A 24,053-nucleotide genomic window follows, 5' to 3' on the forward strand; every position below is an offset into this window, starting at 1 on the left:
TTAATCACACAAATAAATGCCCTTACCGGGATTCGAACCCAGGACCATCGGCTTAGCAGGCAGGGTCACTACCCACTAGGCCAGACCGGTCGTCATATAAATACATAATATGATAATATGATATTTTTCAGCGACAATGTGACATATAAAGCAGAGGCATTTACTCATTTTATAAATTTTTACCTGTTTCCTTTCATGGCAGATTTCAAATTTTACATGCGGTAGGGGTAGGTATGTGATGAATTTTAATTATGTATAAGCAAGTGCCCCAAGTAGGGTTACATAAAAAATACAGACATTTTCTTATAAAAATAAATAATAAACGAGCACAACAACACAGATCAAGTTAGGGTGGTCACAACAAGACATGAGGATGAGATTCGTTATGGAAAAAAATGATGAACTATAGAAACAGACAGAAGTAGGAAAAACAATACCTGTACATATTTTATACAGGATGGATTTTCTTTTTGGGTCAGTGAGGGCAGCTATCAGATCCCGTACAGCTACGCGAAATTGGTCTTAGAAGACCTTCCCTTAATTTCAAATTGATGGAGATTGCCGGTTAGAGATTTTGGAAAATAGGTACATACAGGTTGTGAGAAAAAGGTAATTTTTGACAAACTTTCTTTTTGATGCCAATCGATCCCATCCCATTCCTATTGAGGATCAAAAGATTGTATGGAACTATAATAAATAAATAAATAATTTGAGCCTATATACACATCTCCGCACAGGCCTCCTCTCATGCGCGAGAGGGCTCGGGCTATTAGTCCCCACGCTAGCCTAATGCGGATTGGGGACTTCACATACACCTTTGAATTTCTTCGCAGATGTATGCAGGTTTCCTCACGATGTTTTCCTTCACCGAAAAGCTAGTGGTAAATATCAAATGATATTTCGTACATAAGTTCCGAAAAACTCATTGGTACGAGCCAGGATTAGAACCCGCGACCTCCGGATTGAAAGTCGGGCGTCATATTCACTCGGCCACCACCACTTGTATGGAACTAAAAAAAAAGCCACAAATCGGGGAAAACTTTTCCCATAGAATTTGTATGAAAATGAAAACCTTTATTTTTGACATGCTATTTTTGTATGCCAATCGGTTCCATTCCTATCCAGTATCAATAGTTTCTTTGGGGTCAAATTACGGTAATGTACTAAAAAGCCACAAACTAAAGAAAACTTTTTCCATACATTTACTATGGAGAAAACGTAAAATTTAATTCACATTTTTCTATCTAGCCAATCAGTCCTGTTACATTTAAGGACCATAATACTGTATGAAGACATTGTTGTAGGACTGATGGGCGAGATAGAAAATTGTAAATAAAATTTCACGTTTTCTCCATAGTAGATCGAATTCGAAGATCGAACGGTTTTCCTTGGAGTCACTTTAGACGCAAAACTGCAGTGGCATGCACATATAGCCACTCTAGCCGGCAAACTTAGTTCTGCTGCCTATGCAGTGAGGCGAATCAGACAGCTGACAAACGTAGAGACGGCCAGGCTGGTATACTTTAGCTACTTCCACATTGTTATGTGGTATGGAATTATGTTGTGGGGAAAAGCGGCAGACATTCAGACAATATTTATGCTGCAAAAACGAGCTGTACTTTCTATCTCGAGCTCGAGCATCCCTGAGAGAGAAATTCAAAGAAGTGAACATTCTTACCCTTGCATCGCAATACATACTTGAGAATATTACTTATGTATGTTCGGAAAAACGTCCATGAATTCAAGCTTAACAGTGATATCCATAACTATAACACTAGAAACAAACATAAACTTGCTGTGCCCGCCCACCGCCTCCGTAAGGTTAGTACGTCTTTCGTCGGGAACTGTACACGTTTTTATAACAAAGTTCCCACTGATATAGCGAATTTACCACTTAACAAATTTAAGTCACACGTTAAGCGCTCCTTGTTGAGTAAGGCGTACTACACTGTAAATGATTTTATAGATGATAGAGATGCCTTTAAGCCGGCAGCTTGATTTCGATAGTATAATAAGAGTTAAATAAATATGTATTGTTTTTCTTTTTTTTTCTTTTCATTGTAAATTAATCATGCTAGTGTCCAGTAGAATTGACACACGAGACCATCATGTTCTCGATTAATTATATTGTTTATATTGCTTAATTTAATTTTAGTTTTTGACACTTGGAGACCTTATACATCTCTAAGTTTTAATTTTATTTTTATTTTATTTGTACATACATACTTATATTTTTAATGATTCCGACACTTAGAGACCTATACATCTCTAAGTCAATATAGGGCATTTATACTTGGTCAACCAGATCTTGACAGTAGAAAAAGGCGGCAAATTTGAAAAATGTAGGCGCGAAGGGATATCGTCCCATAGAAAATTTGAATTTCGCGCCTTTTTTTACTGACAAGATTTGGTTGACCAGCTATAGCTTGGTAATTATGTGAAGATATAGGTACCGTTTTTTGATGTAACATACAAGAACAAAATGTGTCTCACAGTTATACGTTATTACAATTTAAATATTAATATGGCCCGGCAGCTTGAATATGTCATGCTCGCTTAAAAGTCTTTGCTTACGGTGGCGTTGTTGATCGGGTCGCCACTTTCCCGAATGAAGGTTGAGAGAGTCGATGGCTGAGATACGCGTCATACTCGTGAACGGGTGCTGTTTGTGAAGACTGGTCTATTTAAGCTAACACGAGCTATTATATTTAGTTACTCTATTTTTGAGGATAATTACATGGACACAGACACACCTCATTCGGTTCTCGTATGCTATTTTATTTTTATTGTCATTTTCTTACTTAATGAATATTTTAATTAGGATTTTGACTCTTGGAGACCCTATACATCTCTAAGGATAATTTGATTAACTACTATGTATTGTAATCTTTTAGTTATGATGACACTTAGAGACATTTACATCTCTAAATAAATTTAGATTACAGTTTTGTATTTTTGTGTTCTTTTTTTCAATACTATTGTTATAGCGTTATTTTTTGTAATTCGACATTTAGAGACTATATACATCTCTATGTAATACTTTAGTTTGATTTTATATTTGCGGCTTAGAAAGTTGTATTTTATAATTGTAGATGTGTTTTTTTTGCTGTATGTAAATTCCATGTTGACGTGTAAAAGTGCCCTTGTGGCCTATTTGCTGAATAAATGTTGATGTTGATGATGATGTTGAAGTAAATGTATGGGAAAAGTTTTTATTAATTTGTGGCTTAATAGTACATTACCGTACCTAGGAAACTATTGATATTGGATAGGAATGGAACCGATTGGCATACAAAAATAGCATGTGAAAAATAAAAGTTTGACATCTTCATACAAATTGTATGGGAAAAGTTTTCCTCGATTTGTGGCTTTTCTAGCCGGATTTTTTTTTGGTTCCATACAAGCTTTTGATCCTCAATAGGAATGGGATTGATTGGCATAAAAAAAAAGTTTGTCAAAAATGACTTTTTTCTCGCATCCTGTATGTTTTTTTCCAAAATCTGTAGAAGCCAATCTTCATTAATTTGAAATCAAAGGAAGGTCTTCTAAGACCGTTTTCTCGTAGCAGCATGGGATCTGGTAGCTGTCCTAACTGACCCAAAAAGAAAATCCACCCTGTATAGTATAAAAACGTCCATAATACTGGAATTCCCACAAACATAGTTACCTAACTCCGTTTAATTATTTCTAAAACAATTATGTACCTACCTACTATAATGTACAATGTATAATGCACAATGGGTGTGCATTGTATCTTAATAGGTACATATATCTACTTCTAATACTTCATAGTCGTACAACATTTTTATGTTAATATAAATTCGAACGGTTTCGAAAACGTAAACTTTAAAAACTAGTTTACGGGTTAACGTATCGTTTCGAAACGGTTACGTGTTTACGGAATCAGATGACTGATTATAATGATATGTGCTTACGTGCTCAAAATCACATTTCACGGTGGCAGAATAACTAAATATACCTATACGATTTCCATCAATCGGACTAACGGCCATATTCGAACTTTAAGATACGTCAAATACAACCTAGAGATTGAAACGATATGGAATGGATATGTCAGTGTCAAAAGTGACGTTTCTTCAAGCAAACGCGTCACTTTTGACACTTGTTTGACACTGACATATTCAATCCATATCGTTTCAATCTCTAGTATTTGACGTATCTTAAAGTTCGAATATGGCTGGGAGACTCCGCTTCTTGTTAGAGAGTCTAAACCCGCCGCCATACAATCGTATTTACGGTCTCATTTTTAAATAACCTGCACATTCTTGAACATTCAAGTACTTATCTAACAAATATCTATCTGGTAGGTACCGTAAAATGGGGTGAGTAGGGTTCGCGGGGAGAGTTGGGTTATGAATCGGGAGAGAAGGGATGAAAGGGGGGTGAGATGGGATTTTAAGGCTACTGCTACAAAAATAATGTATTCCAATTTAAAATGGAGCTATAGTAATACTTATACTAAAAAAAATCACCTTTGTATGAAATCCATCTCACCCAAATTACGAGGGAGTACGGGGTGAGGTGGGATTTCCTGTTTATCGTCAAAGTTATGAAATGAAACTACCCAAAATAAAATATAAAATTACAAACAAACGTCAAAATACAAACGTCCGGAACACTTATTATATACACCCTTCAGTTTGCATATGTAAAAATAAAATGTTATCGAGGTTTGAATGTCAGTTTTGCCCCTACTCACCCCATTTTACGGTACTCATTTTCGTTGCTCGAAATTGTAATATACAATTAGCTGCAAAACTGAACCGAATTCTACCTTTTTAAGTGGGAGACTTCAAGAGAGTAGATATATTGAAAACCAGAGAAAAAAGTAGCACAAATATGCGACACGTTTCCAAGTATTGTCGGTAAGTAATCAAATGCAACCACATCAAATAATCATAATTCTGCTGTAAAACAGTTATGGCAAGCGTATTTTTTATTGATAAAACACGTGTTTTTGCAACGAATGAGTCGTAATTTTTATATACCCTGAAGATGGGTTCACCTTGAACATTTTTAATGATTCTACCTACCCTAACCTATGATACATATACGGCTATAATACAAAAAAACCGACCAAGTGCGAGTTGGACTCGCGTTCCAAGGGTTCCGTACATTAAGTCGGACTCACGCTTGACTGCACATTTCTAATAGGTTTTCCTGTCATCTATAGGTAAAGAGCTATTTTGTGGAATGGTCGGACAGACAGGCACACGCACGAGTGATCCTGTAAGGGTTCCGTGTTTTCCTTTTGAGGTACGGAACCTCAAAAATGTCTATTCTAAAATGATGCATGCTTGTAATGAAACGCGTTGGTGTAAACTTACGTAATTGATGAATCCAATAAATAATAAAATAATAAATAAATACGTACCTATGTACATCCAGCAACAAAAGTAACGCATATAATTACGTGTCAGTTTCTCTAATGAAAAAAGAGAATTTATAAATATGAAGTACCTACCTACCTACCTATATTTTACTAGAAGGTATTTCAATGGGATTTATGCTCCAATTTTCTTGGTATTTGTATTAATTTTCGGAATTAACGCTCTCATTTTTTTTGTATCTTAGTATATTTTCTGATTTACTGTTAGTAACAGACCTGTATAAATATTGTTGCGTTCATTTTCCAAGCGGTACTTTTGCCATGCAGAAATCTTTATGTTTTAATAATTCCATTATCATTATCAACTCCGCCAGTAATCAAACAAACCAATGCTAGTGCCTCTGGCAATTATTCACACTAAACGCCAAATCCGAAACGAACGTACATAAACTAGCAATTAATCTCAAGCATTGAAAACCAAACATCGGGCCAAATATCGCTGTGAAATTAATCAGAAAGGCAAAGTGTTTTTCCGCAGACCTTCATTAGTAAACGCCTTTAAAAGGCATTAGAGATAATTTATTGTCCCGAATTTAATGGGAAGTTACGGGAATTTGATCAGGAGCAGGATTTGAGCACGGACACAGGTATTGTACTTGGTTTTAATACGTTACCTTTTACGCGTCTTCATATCACTACATAGTATAAAACAAAGTCGCTTCCCGCTGTCTGTCTGTCTGTATGTATGCTTAGATCTTTAAAACTACGCAACGGATTCTGATGCGGTTTGTTTTAAATAGATAGAGTGATTTAAGAGGAAGGTTTATGTATAATTTGTTAACCCGTGCCAAGCCGAGGCGGATTGCTAGTGCTCTATATACTAAATAGGTACCGTAAAAGTATAAAACTTGGTTGGACTGTAACAAAGGGGGGGCTGGGACTTAGATTTTTTTTACAAAGTGGTGTCATTATGACACTATTTTTAAATGATTGTAATGTGTATATCACGTCAAAATAAGCATCTTTTATTGGAAAAACTTTTCTCTAAAATAAAAAATGGCCGAGTTAGACGCCTCCAAAGATTGATATTTTTAAAGGGAGCTGGGACTTAGAAAATTTTCATTGAGAGTGGTGTCATTATGACATATATTTTAAATGATTTTAATGTATAGAACACATCGAAATAAGCAACTTTTACTTGGAAAACTTTTTACTAAAACTGAAAATGGCGGAGATAGAGCTTAAGGCAGGCCAGGCTTTTAAGGCAGGTCGGAGTAGGTACGACGAGGAGGAGTGTTAGGTAGAACTGCGACCATACAGCGCGCGAGCCGAGCGAGCGAAGCGAGCGTGCCGCGGCAGCGGCCGGCGAAGCGCCAGAACCGACGTTTTTATAATAATACAATTTTACAAGTCCCAGCTCCCTTTAAAAATATCAATCTTTGGTCGCGTCTAACTCGGCCATTTTTTATTTTAGAGAAAAGTTTTTCCAATAAAAGATGTTTATTTTGACGTGATCTACACATTACAATCATTTAAAAATAGTGTCATAATGATACCACTTTGTCAAAAAAAAATTCTAAGTCCCAGCCCCCCCTTTCGTACAGTCTGACCTAAAACTTTGATCTTTAACATAACTTTGCCCACCGCGTCACTGTTCAGTAAAAGCGAAATAACCTAAAAGTAGTTACAGATACACTTTCTGAAGAAACTTGTAGCTTTATGTTAAAGGGCATAGTTTAATATTTTTACGGTAGCTACAGAAACTGTAAAGGTACTCGTTCATTTTAACCATTTTAACTGTTTCAATTTATATGACACGTATGGTATGGTACACGTATGGTCGGTTACGATCACATGCACATGTAAGAAGGGTTATTCTGTCATATACGCTATGTGTCAATGTTTGAGTATGTTTATACCCCGGCGGCGTTTTGGGTGCGGGAATGGTTAACACAACCTTCCTACCCAAAAAATATATAAAAAATGTGAAAACAGGAACTATTTGGACATTTCTCATCACATTTATACACAACAAAGTTAAGTTTAATACTTAAAATCATTCCTGCATCTAATAGAGGTTATGGTTATGTTGCTTAACTTGAATCACTGTAGATGCAAGATACAAGTATCGCCGGGCCAATAATTTTTTCAACGTTTTTGATTTTTGTGATACATTAAGAGCCAACAGGAGTGGTCATTTCTCCATACAAACGTACTCAACTGTTTCCTCCGTGGGTTTTGAAGCTAGAGCAATGATTTTTTCAACACAGATTAATATTATCAATATCTATGTCGGACCGTTTTGCTTTTTTTTGATATTTTTGTTTTTTAAGGCGCTAGAGCCCTTCAAAAATGGCCAAAATGGCCTAATTGACTATGCCGCAATGAGAGGCGTGGTATTCAAAACTGATATCAATTAGCCAAAAAAGCAAAACGGTCCGATACAGATAATTTCATAATAATTTAGATTTCCAAATTTGGTTACGATTGGTTAAGTTTTGGAGGAAGAAACAATCGAGTACGAAACCTCGATTTTTGAGATTTTTATGCAGGATTATTCGCATTGTCCTTATCGCACTAGTTTTAGGAGCCGCTTCCGTTAGCGAGACGGGTATATTTACCAAAAATATTTAAATCTCAGCTCCTGTTTCGTCTTAAGTAATAAGTAGGTATTATTTTGGCACCTGAGCCCGTACCATGAGTCACTGACAGTGCCAAAACTGACATATACGCTATCGAGAACGTAATTTACTTTCTATACATCTCGTTTGCACTTATATGCGAGTACGAGCGAGATGTATAGAAAGTAAATTACGTTCTCGATGGCGTTTATGTCAGTGCCAAACTGAGGGTAGCCGTACTGGTGAAACGAATTTAACTTAGGCACTTTCGAAGAGATTTATTTATGCTTCTACCAAATGTCTAAGAAACTATTAGGTACCTACCTATTTTTAAATCAGTGCAAATTTTGCGCTGGCTATTGTATTGTATTATAGGTATATTTTTTTCCAGAAATGCGATTTAACTTACTCCTGAAACTTCTTCTGATGATATTGCCGCTGGCGTGTGCACAAAACCCGGACTGCATACAACGACCAAAATGTGTACCAGCTGTACCCGTGTACCCGGTTATGCCGGTTATACCGGTGTACTACTATGTATACTACCCTTATATTTATGGATAAATTAAACATACAAAGCATCGGACGTGTGTAGAAAATCAGGACAGCATGAAACCTGTGTTAAAAATATGTTTAAATTATATACCTACGCTTATCCTTATCTCCGGTTATGCCTTTGGTGCCTGGTACCCGCGTGCACTGGTTTGTATACAATACCTACTCGTTCTTTAATTATTCAGTAAGTATATATATATACATATACACCTAAGTACATACTTACTTTGTAATAATATATCTTATATTTACAGTCCTTGTTTTATTTTGTACATCGCAGAGTTGACCTTTAGCGGTTGAATTCGAATAAATGTAAAATTTAAGTAGCTCAGAGTTTATAAATTTGCGGTTGCTTTTGTTTTTCTCAATTTGTTTCTTTCAGGTAAGTTTGTTTTGTCAGTCTGGTTTGTGGGCTAAATATTTGTTTAAAATGTTTATTTTATCAAAGTTTTAACAAAGTTGGTGCGACTTCAGCGGGTAGCTAAATAATTGTACGAGTAGGTGTGTGTGATAAGATTTTGAATTTGTAAACTTTTAATCCTGTATGTACGAGTATTGCATGCATAAGTGCCGTAACGAGACCGTAGATGATCCCGCAATAAGCAATTTTGTAAGTGTACCTATGTATATTGTATACCTGTAACCTATAGGGAAATAAAAATCATAAATATGAGCAGTTCAGTATTAATTTCATACTTATCAGTAAAGAGAAAATTAAAAAAGCGGAAAACATAATAACAGTCTATAAAATAATTTCACAGATTTATAGTTTTAAATTAAATCTATAATTACTTGAAATTTACTTACCTATTATACTTAAACAAAGCGTTTTGGAAAATAGCATTACCATTTGATTACAAATAAAATGCTATGAAACTATGGAAACAAAAGGTCTGGGAAAACAAATTGTATCTAAAGACGCGTTTTCACTGGGTAAATGTGAAGAGCAAATAGTTGCTCGAAACAAAATGATATTTTCTTAGATAAGGTTACTTTTTATTAAATATTTTTTTTCTAGGAATGTGTAAAATTGTCTTATTAGTAATTCTTACTCACGCTGAGACAATCAAAGCACCAGAAACGAACGTAACAACAGAAGAAGCAACTCCGGAAATAGCGAAAGAAAATACTTCAGAAAAACCATCTAATCCAGCAATAAACACCACATCGGCTGCAGATAGTGCAGGGACTTCAAAAATGGCGGAGGATGAAGAAAACTGCATTGAGTGTGCACCCTTCATACCCGTGTACCCATTCTACCCTTTTTATAGTTATTACACACTGTATTACCCGTATTTATTCGGGTAATACCAAGACGTGCTAGATACTTCAACTGCAGCATTTTTGTATAAATACTTTATTTAGTTGCGTATTGGTACTTGAGTAACTTAGGTTTTTCATATACCTACCTAAAGTGTCATTCAATAGAACTTGCTAACTATGTAAATAAAAGTAACTAGTAAATTGACAGTCACTTTAGTATGGCGTGGCGGTTTGTTGACATAGCAAGTTCTATTGAATGACACTTTAATTGTAAATATGTCATGCAAAATTGACTCGTTTCGTTCGTTGTCTAGGTATCTACAGGTAAAAGAGATAACTAAATATACTGTGTCAAGAGGTCTGTTTGATTTCAAACATAGACAGAGAGAATCATACTATCTTTGTCTTACTTTAGTACTAGCACCCAGAAGAAAAGGATGAGTATAGTTTTTTTTGTTCCTATTTACTGACAAGATTTGGTTGACCCAGTATAGCTTTTTTCTTGTATGTCAGGGAAGTTAAGTACAAAACTTGTATTTATGAGGGATTATACATACCGTAAAACGGGGTGAGTAGGTTTCGCGGGGAGAGGTGGGTTATGAATGGGGAGAGAAGGTTTGAGAGGGGGGTGAGAAGGGATTTTAAGGCTACTGCTACAAAAATAATGTATTCCAATTTAAAATGGAGCTACATATAGTAATACGCATAATAATAAAAAATCGATCCAACAATCTTCCAAAATCACCTTCGTATGAAAACCCCTCTCACCCCAAATACGAGGCACTACGGGGTAAGGTGGGTTTTCCTCTTTATCGTCAAAGTTATGAAATGGAACTACCCAAAATAAAATAAAAACTAAAATACAAACGTCCGGAACACTTATTATATACACCATTCAGTTTTCATATGTAAAAATAAAATGTTATCGAGGAGTTTTGACCCTACTCACCCCATTTTACGGTAAGTAGATATAATATATTAGTTAGTTTCGGTTATAGCGTTGATGTAGAAAACTCCCGCTGTTTGATGAATAACTCAATTACTCGAACTTGGTTACTTGGTTGGTGGGAAATGGAAATTGTTTATTTGTGGCAAAGATTAAAATATTTAGGCAAATAAAATACAGATAAAAAGGAACAAAAGATAAACGTCCGCTTTTTTATGAATTATTAAATGGCATTACGTAGCACTTACTTTGAAATTAAATTGTTAACAAATATTTTAATTCAAGAAGTAGCAAAGAATGGAGGGTACGGGCGGGACAAGAATGAATGAAAAAAAAAACATGTCTTATGGTTCACTCAGCTGTCAGAGATGATAATTAAAATTAGGTTGGCAACGATGTATTTCATACAATATTTTTTAAGTGGTGATTACACGAAGTATCGTAAAAGTGCCAAAAAGATACTGCGTGTATGCACAAATACTTTTTTGGGGAATAGACTAAAGACTTGTATTGACAACTATAAGATAGGGGTTTAAAGGTGTGTGCACGACCCTTTAAAAGACAAATAAAAGTACGGGAGTATAAAAAATAACGTTATAATACCGGTATTTTTTGTATTGAGAAAAAAGCGGTTTGAGCCTTGATTACAATACGCTTCCGTTGACAAAAAGTAATAAACTATATAAACTAAAAACGATTTATTCCATAGCTGACCATATACCATTGAGAGCATTTCTCTTATTAATGAGTGCCGTGGAAAGCATTTAAACAAACGGGTGTGCACCGTGCACCGGTGCCGCTGAATCAATGCTCATTAATATAATGGCTGTAGCTGCAATAGTTGGCGCTGTTTTATAAAAGGTGGACCTACTGCCGTATTCGAACTGCAAGATATTCACAAGAGATGACACGTACTAGATCCATTCTAGATACGTTATAGTTTAGATATCAACTAGTTCTCTTTTGCAGCGCAATTCGGGCAACCAATGTCACGTTTACGTTAGATAGAGTTAGATATCTATTAGATGTGAATTGGATCTCTAAGTCATATCCTATGGAAATCGTTCAAGAGTATCTCCAGAATCGCGCAAATGTCAAATTTGACAGGTTAGATCTTAAACATATCGTTATCGTATCTTGGCGATGTCTAAAAGATATCTAACAGATGTCTATTTCAAAATCCGAATCGGGCCCCTAGACCTAGAACGTGGGACGGACTACAGTCTAGAGATCGTAATATTTAAACGGGATCGAGAAAAATTGTATTTATGAGGCAGGCGGCATTCTATAAACATATAGGTAAGTACCGTAAAACGGGGTGAATAGACACGATTTTCAGCTTCAAGGACGATTTTCACCAAGAATCCAAATGATAAAAGTAATAATTTTGACATCATTATTTGAGTCTTGCTTAGTTCTTCAATTCTGTATACGTATAATAGTTAATACAATAGAAGAATCATCAGATATAACAACAGATTATTGTTAGAGTTAGACCAAGACACGTTTGCTTCTATTTTGATAGCACTTGCACCCCCTGGGATGCGAAATATTACATTGCGTTTAAAACCACATTAAGATGTAACTAACAAATTAGTGGGGTAACTACTAGAAACTACACTAAAGAGCAATTAGTACGAGTCAGTTTGTTTGAAAACTTTTATGTACAGTGTAGGACAATATGGATAAATATTGCCAAAATAATATAAATTCTGGAGAATTTATGGATATGCTCTTTCACTCATATTAGGTTTGAATTTATTCACAATCACAATCACTAATATTTTAGTTACTTGTTAGTTATTCTAGGCTTTTCTGTTAAATTAGTAATGAAAAATGTTTCTTTGTAGCTTTTAGGGCAAAACAAATTTTATGTGAAATTAGATGACACAAGTTAAGTTCTAAGTAACCTGACACATAGGTAATATTAACTTATCAAAACTACAGCGGAAACACAATTTAACTGACTATGCACAATAACACGGGTGCATAACAGTTAATACTAGTCCGCATACTGACCCACTTTCTAGCAGGATTACCCTCGTTAGCTAACACCACATTTAGGCAAAGCTTTGGCTGTGTTCCCATTGGTCCACCAACCTTTCGCGATGACTCAGAATAATATGTGACCTAAGATAGATCTGTAACCTTCATTTCATTACTGCTGTCTGATAAAGTGGTTTTATCCTGAAGAAACATGAGGTTAAATAAAAAATATATTTAAACTTAAGTTCATGGAAACATTTTTTATAACCGGGTTTGAAATAACCGACCTCAAAGCTACTTTATTATATGAGTCCATGGCAGATGCACCCTCAGACATTAAAATGTACTTTGACAGGCTGGTGTACAGGTGTCATCTCCATATAATTTATAACCTAAAAACGCTAATCTCGCAAAAATGAATTGTAATGACGTCTGTCAGCGTATCTTTCCTGTAAAATACTATAGCGGCTACGGGAGAATGATGGGAGACATAATTTAGCTGTCTAACAGTAAAGTTGATATCTGTCAAATATTTTTAAAATCCCATCAAAATGACACATTCTTCAGACGCTGTGTGTTATCGTCGTTTGTAGTTTTCTCAGTACGCACCGTGCGCATAACTAATACAAAACCTCAAGATCTGTAACAACTAAATATTTATGTAATCGCAGAGTGCACGTTACATTGGTTTTCCTGAGCTTATAATAGCCAGCGCTTGGTAAGAGTTTGGAATTACAACCCTACTGACATAATCTGTTTGTCAGCAACTTCGGTTAGTCCTGAAGATTTTGCAATAGTTGAAATTTATAGGTTTTTATTACCTGCTTTTAGTCGCTTTGGTAGAATGAAATGGAGAAAAAGTGTTTTTTTTTTAATAAATAGGACGGAACTTGTTTGCATAATATCATTTTAAAACAAATGACTAGAAAAAACAAACTTATGTCTAACATTGCATGGTAATTATTAAAACATTTTATCCAAATGCCTAAGAAATAGTATCATTTTATAAACATTGTTATATTTTTGCGATGTGGGTTTATTCAGGCGCTTAATATATTTATTTATTTATTTTATGGACAAGGGATAACTCTATGATTCGTGTCAGAGATGTGTCAGTCATGTTAACCTTTATTTGAAGTCAAAAACGAACAAGAGCTTAGTCTAAATATATTCTGTCGCTGCTACTACCTAATTTAGGCACAAGACGCTGTATGACTAATATTCTTGATTAATTTTGTAAGTATGTACCTACTCTTTGATGATGTAAAACACAAATTTGCGGTTAGATTAAAAAAAAAACAATAACTTTAACCAACATTTGAAAATTCGGACGAATAGCTGAAGCCAAGAATATATAAAAAAAATGCTTAAGTAGGTTACTGTAAGTAGGTTACTTTGTTTAACATTAATTATAAACGCTGATGATAACAACCTTATGAACTGGAAATAAAAAAAGCGGCCAAGTGCGAGTCGGACTCGCCCATGAAGGGTTCCGTATTTAGGCGATTTATGACGTATAAAAAAAAAACTACTTACTAGATCTCGTTCAAACCAATTTTCGGTGGAAGTTTACATGGTAATGTACATCATATATTTTTTTTAGTTTTATCATTCTCTTATTTTAGAAGTTACAGGGGGGGGGGGGGACACACATTTTACCACTTTGGAAGTGTCTCTCGCGCAAACTATTCAGTTTAGAAAAAAATGATATTAGAAACCTCAATATCATTTTTGAAGACCTATCCATAGATACCCCACACGTATGGGATTGATGAAAAAAAATTTTTTGAGTTTCAATTCGAAGTATGGGGAACCCCAAAAATTTATTGTTTTTTTTCTATTTTTGTGTGAAAATCTTAATGCGGTTCACAGAATACATCTACTTACCAAGTTTCAACAGTATAGTTCTTATAGTTTCGGAGAAAAGTGGCTGTGACATACGGACGGACAGACAGACGGACAGACGGACAGACGGACAGACGGACAGACAGACAGACATGACGAATCTATAAGGGTTCCGTTTTTTGCCATTTGGCTACGGAACCCTAAAAAGCGATTGCAACGATTCAGAAAATGGCGTAAAACGAACGAAACGCATTATCGACACTGGAAATGAGTTTCTGAAGTGGTCACAGAACGAAATAAAATATGGGGCGATAACAGTTTGAACGTGTTTTAGTTATACGTACCTACCTATTTTATATTAGAATGAATATCGGGAAATTTTACATGTTAAGTTTTAAGGTAAGTAAGTTTATATAACACTTTAAACACTCGCGTTTTGTACACATATTTAATTACTATATTATATAACAACAAATCAATGAAACTACATCGCGGTAGACCCGTTTGTGTAATTAAATAAGTAAAGTTTAGTATCCCATCTTGCCAATTTATTTTTTTCCAGCTAAGGAAAGGGGTATGCCAGAATGGGGTTGACAACTCTCAAGAGTTACTAAAGATGGCGCCAGCATAGGTAATACCTGTCATTCAGGCTATAAAACGAGTTTTATACTATTCGTAAAATTGATAGGTAATGCTGGCGCCATCTGTAAAATACTTCGACCGGCCAATCTCATTATTAGGCAATAAAATGGATTCACTTCGGTCGCTAATGAAGTATTTAACTTTTAAATCAGCTGTAACCAGAGGGTCTACCGTGAAAACCGGAATTCGCAAATTGCGGGGATCTTTCTCTTTTACTCCAATGAAGGCGTAATTGGAGTGACAGAGAAAGATGCCCGCAATTTGTGAACTTCGATTTTCGCGGTTATATGTGCTTTGCTGTGCGTAATAAACTTATCACTGTTGTTTCAGATCTTCCTTCTGTTTTTGATACCATTAACTGTCCAGTCGTACAACAGGCGTGCTCCACCAGAATCGGGTAAAATTAATTTAAATAATTTCTAAACTGTAAAATCAGAGGTTTAATGGGCTAATAACTTTCGTACAGCCCTAGTAGCACGGTCGCATTTTTATCATTTGTCACCATGCCTGTCACGTTCTAACAAGTATGTAAGTGCGAAAGTGACGGGCATAGTGATAGTGGATAAAAATGGAACCGTGCTGAGCCCGCAGGTTGACATTTAGGCCAATCAAATTAGTTTTTTTTCCAAGAATTAATTCACACCCACAACACGAATCATACCCATAACACAAGCCTTCTTGAGCTTACTTAGTGGGGCTTAGTCAATTTGTGTAATAAAAAAGGTCCTGTAATATTTAGAAAAGAAAAACCCAAAATCGCCTTTTTACCAGAGTAAGTAACCACACAACAGTTTAAATTCGATTAAGTAACCGAACCTTGCTAATAGTGCCATTGTAATTGATGGTGGGTTCTTTCTACATTGGGTGGTTTGGGAATCCAGTAAGTTTATTTCCTAAGTGTAAGGCCTGAGTGGACGCTCGAGTTGGGCATGCAGCGGGGCGGGGCGTGCGGCGTGCATGTTAAACAAATGCAACCGTATAGGAGCGGCCTTAGTGCACGCTGCTCAAATCCCTTGGGAGCTCAACGCCATGCTGCAGGCCCCGCCGAACGCTCCGCTTTGAGCGTCCACTCAGGCCTTACCCTAAGGCTCCCAAAACTTATGCACACGTCCTGGGATGGAGCAAACTCGGATTACGCGCATTTAAAACCAAATGAAAGTACTAAAACGATTTCCAGCTTGTTGGGAATTCTTTCCTCAAAACGCTGTTTTTGGATCTAATTTGATTGGCCTAAAGGTCCAAATCAAATAAAAAAGAAGATAGCAAAATACACTAGTGCAAAAAAAAAACCGGGTACCTAGTGTACATAGTATTTTACATACTTACTAGTATATTACATACCAAAATGCAAAGGCACAAAATTTGTATACTAGTTTTAGCGCAGCGTTTCGAAAGTTGACGCTTTCCGGCCAGTGGGCAGAAAAATATATTATGGTCTATTGTTTATCTTTGGTTCTTTACAGGAATCACCAAACCCTTCATAATGCCAGATCATATTGACTCAAACTTGGCTAATCAACTGAAAGTTCCAAACAAGGCATTCTGCCAGAAGATGGCTCTAAGCGACGCCGATTTCTTTATGGTGATGCCGTGGTGGTACTACTATTGTGAAAGACTGCAAGAAGAAGAGAACAATAAGAATCATAGAGCAAGATTTCTAAAGCCTTACCAGAAAGTCTTGCGTAAGGTACAGGATTATAAAAAAAGGCATAAAATTTGGAACCTGTAAAATAATAAATAAAAAAAGGAAATGACTCGATAAAATGAGATGTTTTGTTTTATTTAAATTTGAGTACTTATATAAAATTAATTGACTTGAATGACCGTAGACCGTAACCCTACCCTAAAGAAGCTATTGTCTGGTCGATTCCCATACAAAAGTTGTCATACCTTCCTGACGGATTATATTCCGAAAAAAAGCAATAGGTAACTGTCTTTATATCGATTATTTTTATTTAATCTTTATATGAATTTAGATATAAGTTATATATCTCCGACACACATATTGTTATGCTTTGTACAAATGTACAAGTCTCTCGTCTTTAGCACAAAGTATAATTTCCTTAAAAGCATACGAAACCTTAAGTGAATTTAAATTTGAAGGCTTTTTGACAACACTCGTAACGTGTTCAGATAATTGATTACTTTGGCAAATTTGTGTAAGTAATTGACTATTCGAGGGGATGAAATCTAAATATACTTAGATACTGACATAGTTGAGATTTAAATTGACAACCTTTAATTAGGTATATTTGGTTTTATTATTTGCGTGTTGAGTACCTATATGTATTGTTACAATCGTTATTTATAGGTATACAAAAATGTACAGTCTGCGAATGACGTTAGATTAGTAAATAAGCTGCATGAGGGTACGAGTATTAGAAAGAAATCAATGTAGACATTTTCTATACATATATTTTATACTTGCTACGGCTTGTACTTACTCCTAGAAAAACTCTATGTGTATAGAAATACGAGTATCACAAACAAGCCAATAGAATTAGATTTTTTCGAAGAATTAATTTCCAGCAAGTTGTAAATTAATAACTTCTCACACCTCCATGGATAGCGCAAACTCGGATGACACGCATTTAGAATTAAATGAAGATATAAAAACAATTTCCAGCTTGCTGGGAATTAATTCCTAAAAATGCTTTTTTAGGATCTAATTTGATTGGTTTGAAAGACTCCCGGTCAATAAAGGCTCAATATTCTTAAATAAGTTTATCAAACTTGATAACGTAATGGACCCTATAATGGACGTGGAACCGGTAATGGGACATAAAACCACAAATCCTCTAAAATAAGTATGTAAAAGTAGTTTATAAACACTGGCAATATTTTACCATAAATAAGAGTCATAGAGCTGTTTAAGTTTGACTTTTTATTAATTTCGGTTAATTTTTAAGAAATTGGCGCCAACCCAAAAGTTGTCGTGTCACTGGAAAAAATAACCAGTAAGAATTCTTAACAACTTCGCTAAGAGAGGTGAGTTCATATATTAAATTGTAATTAATTATTACTTGGTGTAAACTAGAATGTGTTTTGTTAATTGCATTTACCATGAGATAAGGTATACAACACATTATGTTGTGACTCTAGAGATGTATAAAAAATAGTAGTATTTTGCACAATCCCATTATAGGAGCTGTAAAACTGCATACCTCCTATGATGGGATAACGTCGTTGCGCTTTCCAAAACTGATATGTGCTCGATTTTTGATTGACAAATAGTTACCTAGCAACAAAACACATAAGGTACTAATTCATTTGATTAAAATCGCGCACATATCAGATTTGGTAAGCGCAACGACGATAATTTACATAATGATGCTTGCCATGGCGTAATTTCATGTTTAAACAATACAGAAGTATAATGTAGTTACTCGTACGAACTATGTCAGGAGGTCTTCTCGGACTTCGGATAAATTAATATCGTTTTTACAAAATTTTATTTAACTTGCCCTGTTAGTTTGTATACAGGGTGGATTTTCTTTTTGGGTCAGTGAGGGCAGCTACCAGATCCCGTGCTGCGACGAGAAAACGGTCTTAGAAAACCTTCCCTCGATTTCAAATTAATGAAGATTGGCTTTTACAGATTTTGGAAAAAACATACAGGGTGCGAGAAAAAGGTAATTTTTGACAATCTTTGTTTTTGATGCCAATCGATCCCATTCCTATTGAGGATCAAAAGCTTGTATGGAGCTAAAAAAAAATTCCGGCTAGAAAAGCCACAAATCGAGGAAAACTTTTCCCATACAATTTGTATGAAAATCAAAACTTTTATTTTTCACATGCTATTTTTCTATGACAATTGATTCCATTCTTATCTAGTATCAATAGTTTCTTTGGGGTCAACTTACGATAATGTACTAAAAAGCCACAAATTAATAAAAACTTTTTCCATTGACCCCAAAAAAACTATTGATACTGGATAGGAATGGAATCGATTGGCATACAAAAATAGCATGTGAAAAATATAAGTTTTCATTTTCATACAAATTGTATGGGAAATGTTTTCCTCGATTTATGGCTTTTCTAGCCGGAATTTTTTTTTGTTCCATACAAGCTTTTGATCCTCAATAGGAATGGGATCGATTGGCATCAAAAAAAAAGTTTGTCAAAAATTACCTTTTCCTCGCACCCTGTATGTTTTTTCCAAAATCTGTAAAAGCCAATCTTCATTAATTTGAAATCGAGGGAAGGTCTTCTAAGACCGTTTTCTCGTAGCAGCACGGGATCTGGTAGCTGCCCTCACTGACCCAAAAAGAAAATCCACCCTGTATTAGTTAGTGTGGTTCAAATCTTGGAAATGGCATTTGAGCCACTTTCGGATTTCCGATTGAGTTGAAATTTTGGATACGTATGCAAATCGGATGACAATGCAATCGGGTGACAAAAATGACTAATAACTAGTTTTTTGCCAAAAACTTATTCCCTATTCCAATATCTTATACTGATAGGGTATGCCCATTATAGGGGGCCCATTACTGGATCCACGTCCATTACCGGGGTTCCATTACTGGAGCTTTGGTGTCCATGACTGGAGAAAAAAAACATACTTTTAATTTATTAATTATGTGGAAACTAACTGCAGTATCTTTGATACAACACGCCTGAAACATGAAAGAAGGATAGGATATTCATCTTTTAACAAGCTAAGCGGTAGAAATTTTACATGTATCAGGGAAATATCACAAATACTCCAAATTTCCTCTTAAATGTCCCATGACTGGTGCCGTTACTATATTTAGCAATCACAGTTCTTTCTCATCATCATCACCGTTATTTAAACCATCATTCCCGCTCTCCGCAGCTCTCCTCGCTTTGATCAACTCGAGCAAGTCCACCTTCTTCATCGTCACCCTCACCAAATCCTTCAGGATCTTCTTAATATCCTCATCCTGGGATATGAGGCTCTTGATATGTTCTCTGGCGTTGCCAATGTCCCTTCTTGTTTGGAATGGTAGCGGCGGTGGTTGCTTCTTTTTCTTCGGGTGCTTCATAAGTTGTGGTATTGGCTTCTGCTGTTGCATTGGTGGATTAGTTTGCATTGGGTTCATTGAATTCATTGGGCCCATTGAATTATAAGGATTCATAGAATTCATAGGATTCATAGAATTCATAGAATTCATAGGATTCATCGAATTCATGGAACTAAAAGGATTTGAGTTACTAGGATTCCTAAAATTCATAGGTTGATTTCGCTGAAGGCTATCAGACCCTATTTCATTTTGTCCGCAGGAGTTCGAACAAGACATGGAACAGCACATTCGGGGTATGCACTCTGGCTGTTTTATTTGTGTTGGCAACACCAGCCTCTCGGGTGGCAATGGTGCTAGCTCTTTCTTTTTGGGCCTGTAGTCTTTGTAGAAAAGAATGTTTTCTATGCTTTCTTCTGAGGATATGTCGAGTTTCTTTGAAGCGATAGAGGTGAAATGTAGGGTGGTGGCAATCTGAAATTGTGTTTTTTCGTTGTCAATTTTTCATCACAGAATGTAGTTTGATGTTAGAATAATACAGTCCGACTTTACTAAACATAGGTACTTTATATAACATTGTGGATTTTTGTAAATACAGTCAGCAGCATTAGTTGCTAAGCGGGCCAGGTGTTCAGAATGATCTTCACGCGACTTTATTGTTAAGAGAATAAGAACGCGTTAAGGTAATTTAGAACACCTCGCCCGCTTAGCAACTATTGCTGCTGACTGTACCTAATATATTGCAGAATATAGCGTAGAAAAGATTATTAAAATTTCAAGCAAGCAAGCTTACCGCAAATAGAAAATTCATGGCCACCATTCACGACAATCCAAGAGTGCAATGGAGCACAATATGTCTCGAGGAAATCTTTATCAGGATGTTTTCAAAACAGTTTGTACGACGACTTAGGTTCATTTAGCTGTATTGTGGTTTATTGATAGAAAGAATAAAAAGCAGTCGAAATTTCGAACGGTAATCGATTTATCTGGAACTAGAGTAATAGAGATAGACCAAGATATGTCTGCAACGATTTTGTTAGCACACGCAGTGTAAGTGTTATTAATAAGTCAATATTTCATAGAAATTTGACGTTTAAAATAAAACTTGCACTGCGTGTGCTATCAAAATCGTTGCAGATTTTTTTGGTTGAACTCTAGCACTTTTTACATGAAGGGTAGTTTGTTTAAGTTATTGGTCCATTTATTAAATATACTCTGAATATAAATAGTAAACTCATTATAATGGCACAATGGGAATTTTAATTACCTATACATTATTTATTTTGTATAAATTAACACAAATATATAAGACACTTTTATACAGACCTAGTCCCACAGTAAGATCAGTAAGGCTTCTGTTGTGGGTAATTAACGATAAAAATAATATATAATTATATAAAATGCTTATATATATAGAAAACATCCATATCTCAGGAACAAATACCTATTCCTATTTGTGATAAACAAACAAATAAATGCACTTCCCAGAATTCGAACCCGGGACCTCCTCCTTCCGTAGAGTCCTTTTTGACACTTTAATGAAATGGAAGGGGTAGGTAATTATCTATATATATAAATGCAAGTGTCCTGACTGACTGACTGACTGACTGACTGACTGATTCATCAACGCAGAGCCGAAACTACAAAAGCTAGAAAGTTGAAATTTGCACACTAGGTTGGATTTGTAAAGTGTACAAGAGATAAGAAGCGATTTTGAAAAATTCAACCCCTAAGGGGGTTAAAAAGGGGATGAAAGGTTGTATGGGGTTCAAGTTTTAGTTTAAGCTAGAAATTTTAAACTTTGTGAAAATGTATTATATTAAAAAACAAGAAAACTAATTTCAGCGTTTTCGAAAATTCATCCCCCAAGGTGGTGAAAAAGGGGTTGAAAGTTTGTATGGAGATCAAATATTTTTGTGAGTGTGTGACTTTAAACTTTGTATATCGGTATATTATTATAAGACAGGAAAAGTAATTTCAGCGTTTTTGAAAATTCATCCCCTAACAGGGTTAAAAAGGGGTTGAAAGTTTGAATCCATTACAAATGCTTTGAAACTTCTTAGAAAGGCATAATAGCCGATTACAAAAAAAAGTAATTGCGACGTTTTAGGAAATTCAACTCCTAAGGGGGTAAAAAAGGGGATGAAACTTTGTCTTGGGGTGCAAATTATATTTTAAGCTAGGACCTTGAAACTTTGCAAAAAGGTATTAAATTAAAAAACAAGAAAACTAATTTCAGCGTTTTTAAAAATTCATCCCCCGAGGTGGTGAAGAAGGGGTTGAAAGTTTGTACGGAGATCAAATATTATTGAGAGTGCGGGACTTGAGTCTTTGTATAAAGCCATATTATTAAAACTCAAGAAAAGTAATTTCAGCGTTTTTAAAAATTCATCCCTTAAAAGGGTTAAAAAGGGGATGAAAGGTTGTATGGGGTTCAAGATTTATTTTAAGCTAGGAATTTGAAACTTTGTAAAAATGTATTATATTAAAAAATAAGAAAACTAATTTCAGTGTTTTCGAAAATTCATCCCCTAAGGTGGTGAAAAAGGGGTTGAAAGTTTGTATGGAGATCAAATATTTTTGTGAGTGTGTGACTTTAAACTTTGTATATGGGTATATTATTATAAGACAGGAAAAGTAATTTCAGCGTTTTTGAAAATTCATCCCCTAACAGGGTTAAAAAGGGGTTGAAAGTTTGAATCCATTACAAATGCTTTGAAACTTCTTAGAAAGGCATAATAGCCGATTACAAAAAAAAAGGAATTGCGACGTTTTAGGAAATTCAACCCCTAAGGGGGTACAAAAGGGGGTGAAACTTTGTCTTGGGGTGCAAATTTTATTTTAAGCTAGGACCTTGAAACTTTGCAAAAAGGTATTAAATTAAAAAACAAGAAAACTAATTTCAGCGTTTTTAAAAATTCACCCCCCGAGGTGGTGAAGAAGGGGTTGAAAGTTTGTACGGAGATCAAATATTATTGAGAGTGCGGGACTTGAGTCTTTGTATAAAGCCATATTATTAAAACCCAAGAAAAGTAATTTCAGCGTTTTTAAAAATTCATCCCTTAAAAGGGTTAAAAAGGGGATGAAAGGTTGTATGGGGTTCAAGATTTATTTTAAGCTAGGAATTTGAAACTTTGTAAAAATGTATTATATTAAAAAATAAGAAAACTAATTTCAGCGTTTTCGAAAATTCATCCCCCAAGGTGGTGAAAAAGGGGTTGAAAGTTTGTATGGAGATCAAATATTTTTGTGAGTGTGTGACTTTAAACTTTGTATATGGGTATATTATTATAAGACAGGAAAAGTAATTTCAGCGTTTTTGAAAATTCATCCCCTAACAGGGTTAAAAAGGGGTTGAAAGTTTGAATCCATTACAAATGCTTTGAAACTTTTTAGAAAGGCATAATAGCCGATTACAAAAAAAAGTAATTGCGACGTTTTAGGAAATTCAACCCCTAAGGGGGTAAAAAAGGGGATGAAACTTTGTCTTGGGGTGCAAATTTTATTTTAAGCTAGGACCTTGAAACTTTGCAAAAAGGTATTAAATTAAAAAACAAGAAAACTAATTTCAGCGTTTTTAAAAATTCATCCCCCAAGGTGGTGAAGGGGTCGAAAATTTGTATGGAACCCAAATATTTATCGGAGTGCGGGACTTGAATCGTTGTATAAAGGCATATTATTACAATACAAGAAAAGTAATTTCAGCGTTTTTAAAAATTCATCCCCTAAAAGTTTAAACAGGGGTTGAGAGTTGGTAGAGGGTTCAAATTTTATTTAAAGCTAAGAACTTCAAACTTCGTAAATAGGTAGTTAGGTAGTAGGTTTTATTAAATAGTGGACTTGAAAATCTTCTGGGGGTTGAG

At 35.2% G+C, this 24,053-nt stretch overlaps 1 protein-coding gene across 1 annotated transcript; it reads right to left on the bottom strand.

Annotated features, from left to right (window-relative positions):
- Positions 1 to 19,962: 19,962 nt before the first annotated feature.
- On the bottom strand, positions 19,963 to 21,057 carry LOC134662097 (uncharacterized). Its single transcript, XM_063518370.1, has 2 exons — positions 20,984 to 21,057; positions 19,963 to 20,664 (listed from the first exon to the last, which is right to left on the bottom strand). Exons 1-2 carry the CDS (start codon positions 21,008 to 21,010, stop codon positions 19,966 to 19,968), a joined length of 726 nt encoding a protein of 241 aa, XP_063374440.1. The 5' UTR covers positions 21,011 to 21,057; the 3' UTR covers positions 19,963 to 19,965.
- Between the last annotated feature and the right edge of the window lie 2,996 nt (positions 21,058 to 24,053).

This window comes from Cydia amplana, chromosome 2, assembly GCF_948474715.1.
Source record: "Cydia amplana chromosome 2, ilCydAmpl1.1, whole genome shotgun sequence".
In the NCBI taxonomy this organism is placed as follows: domain Eukaryota; kingdom Metazoa; phylum Arthropoda; class Insecta; order Lepidoptera; family Tortricidae; genus Cydia; species Cydia amplana.

Coding starts and splice junctions, on each gene's coding strand:
- LOC134662097 (XM_063518370.1), bottom strand. CDS start 21,010: ATGGTGGCCATGAATTTTCTATTTGCG. Junction 20,665..20,983: donor CCATGAATTTTCTATTTGCG/GTAAGCTTGCTT, acceptor ACACAATTTCAG/ATTGCCACCACCCTACATTT.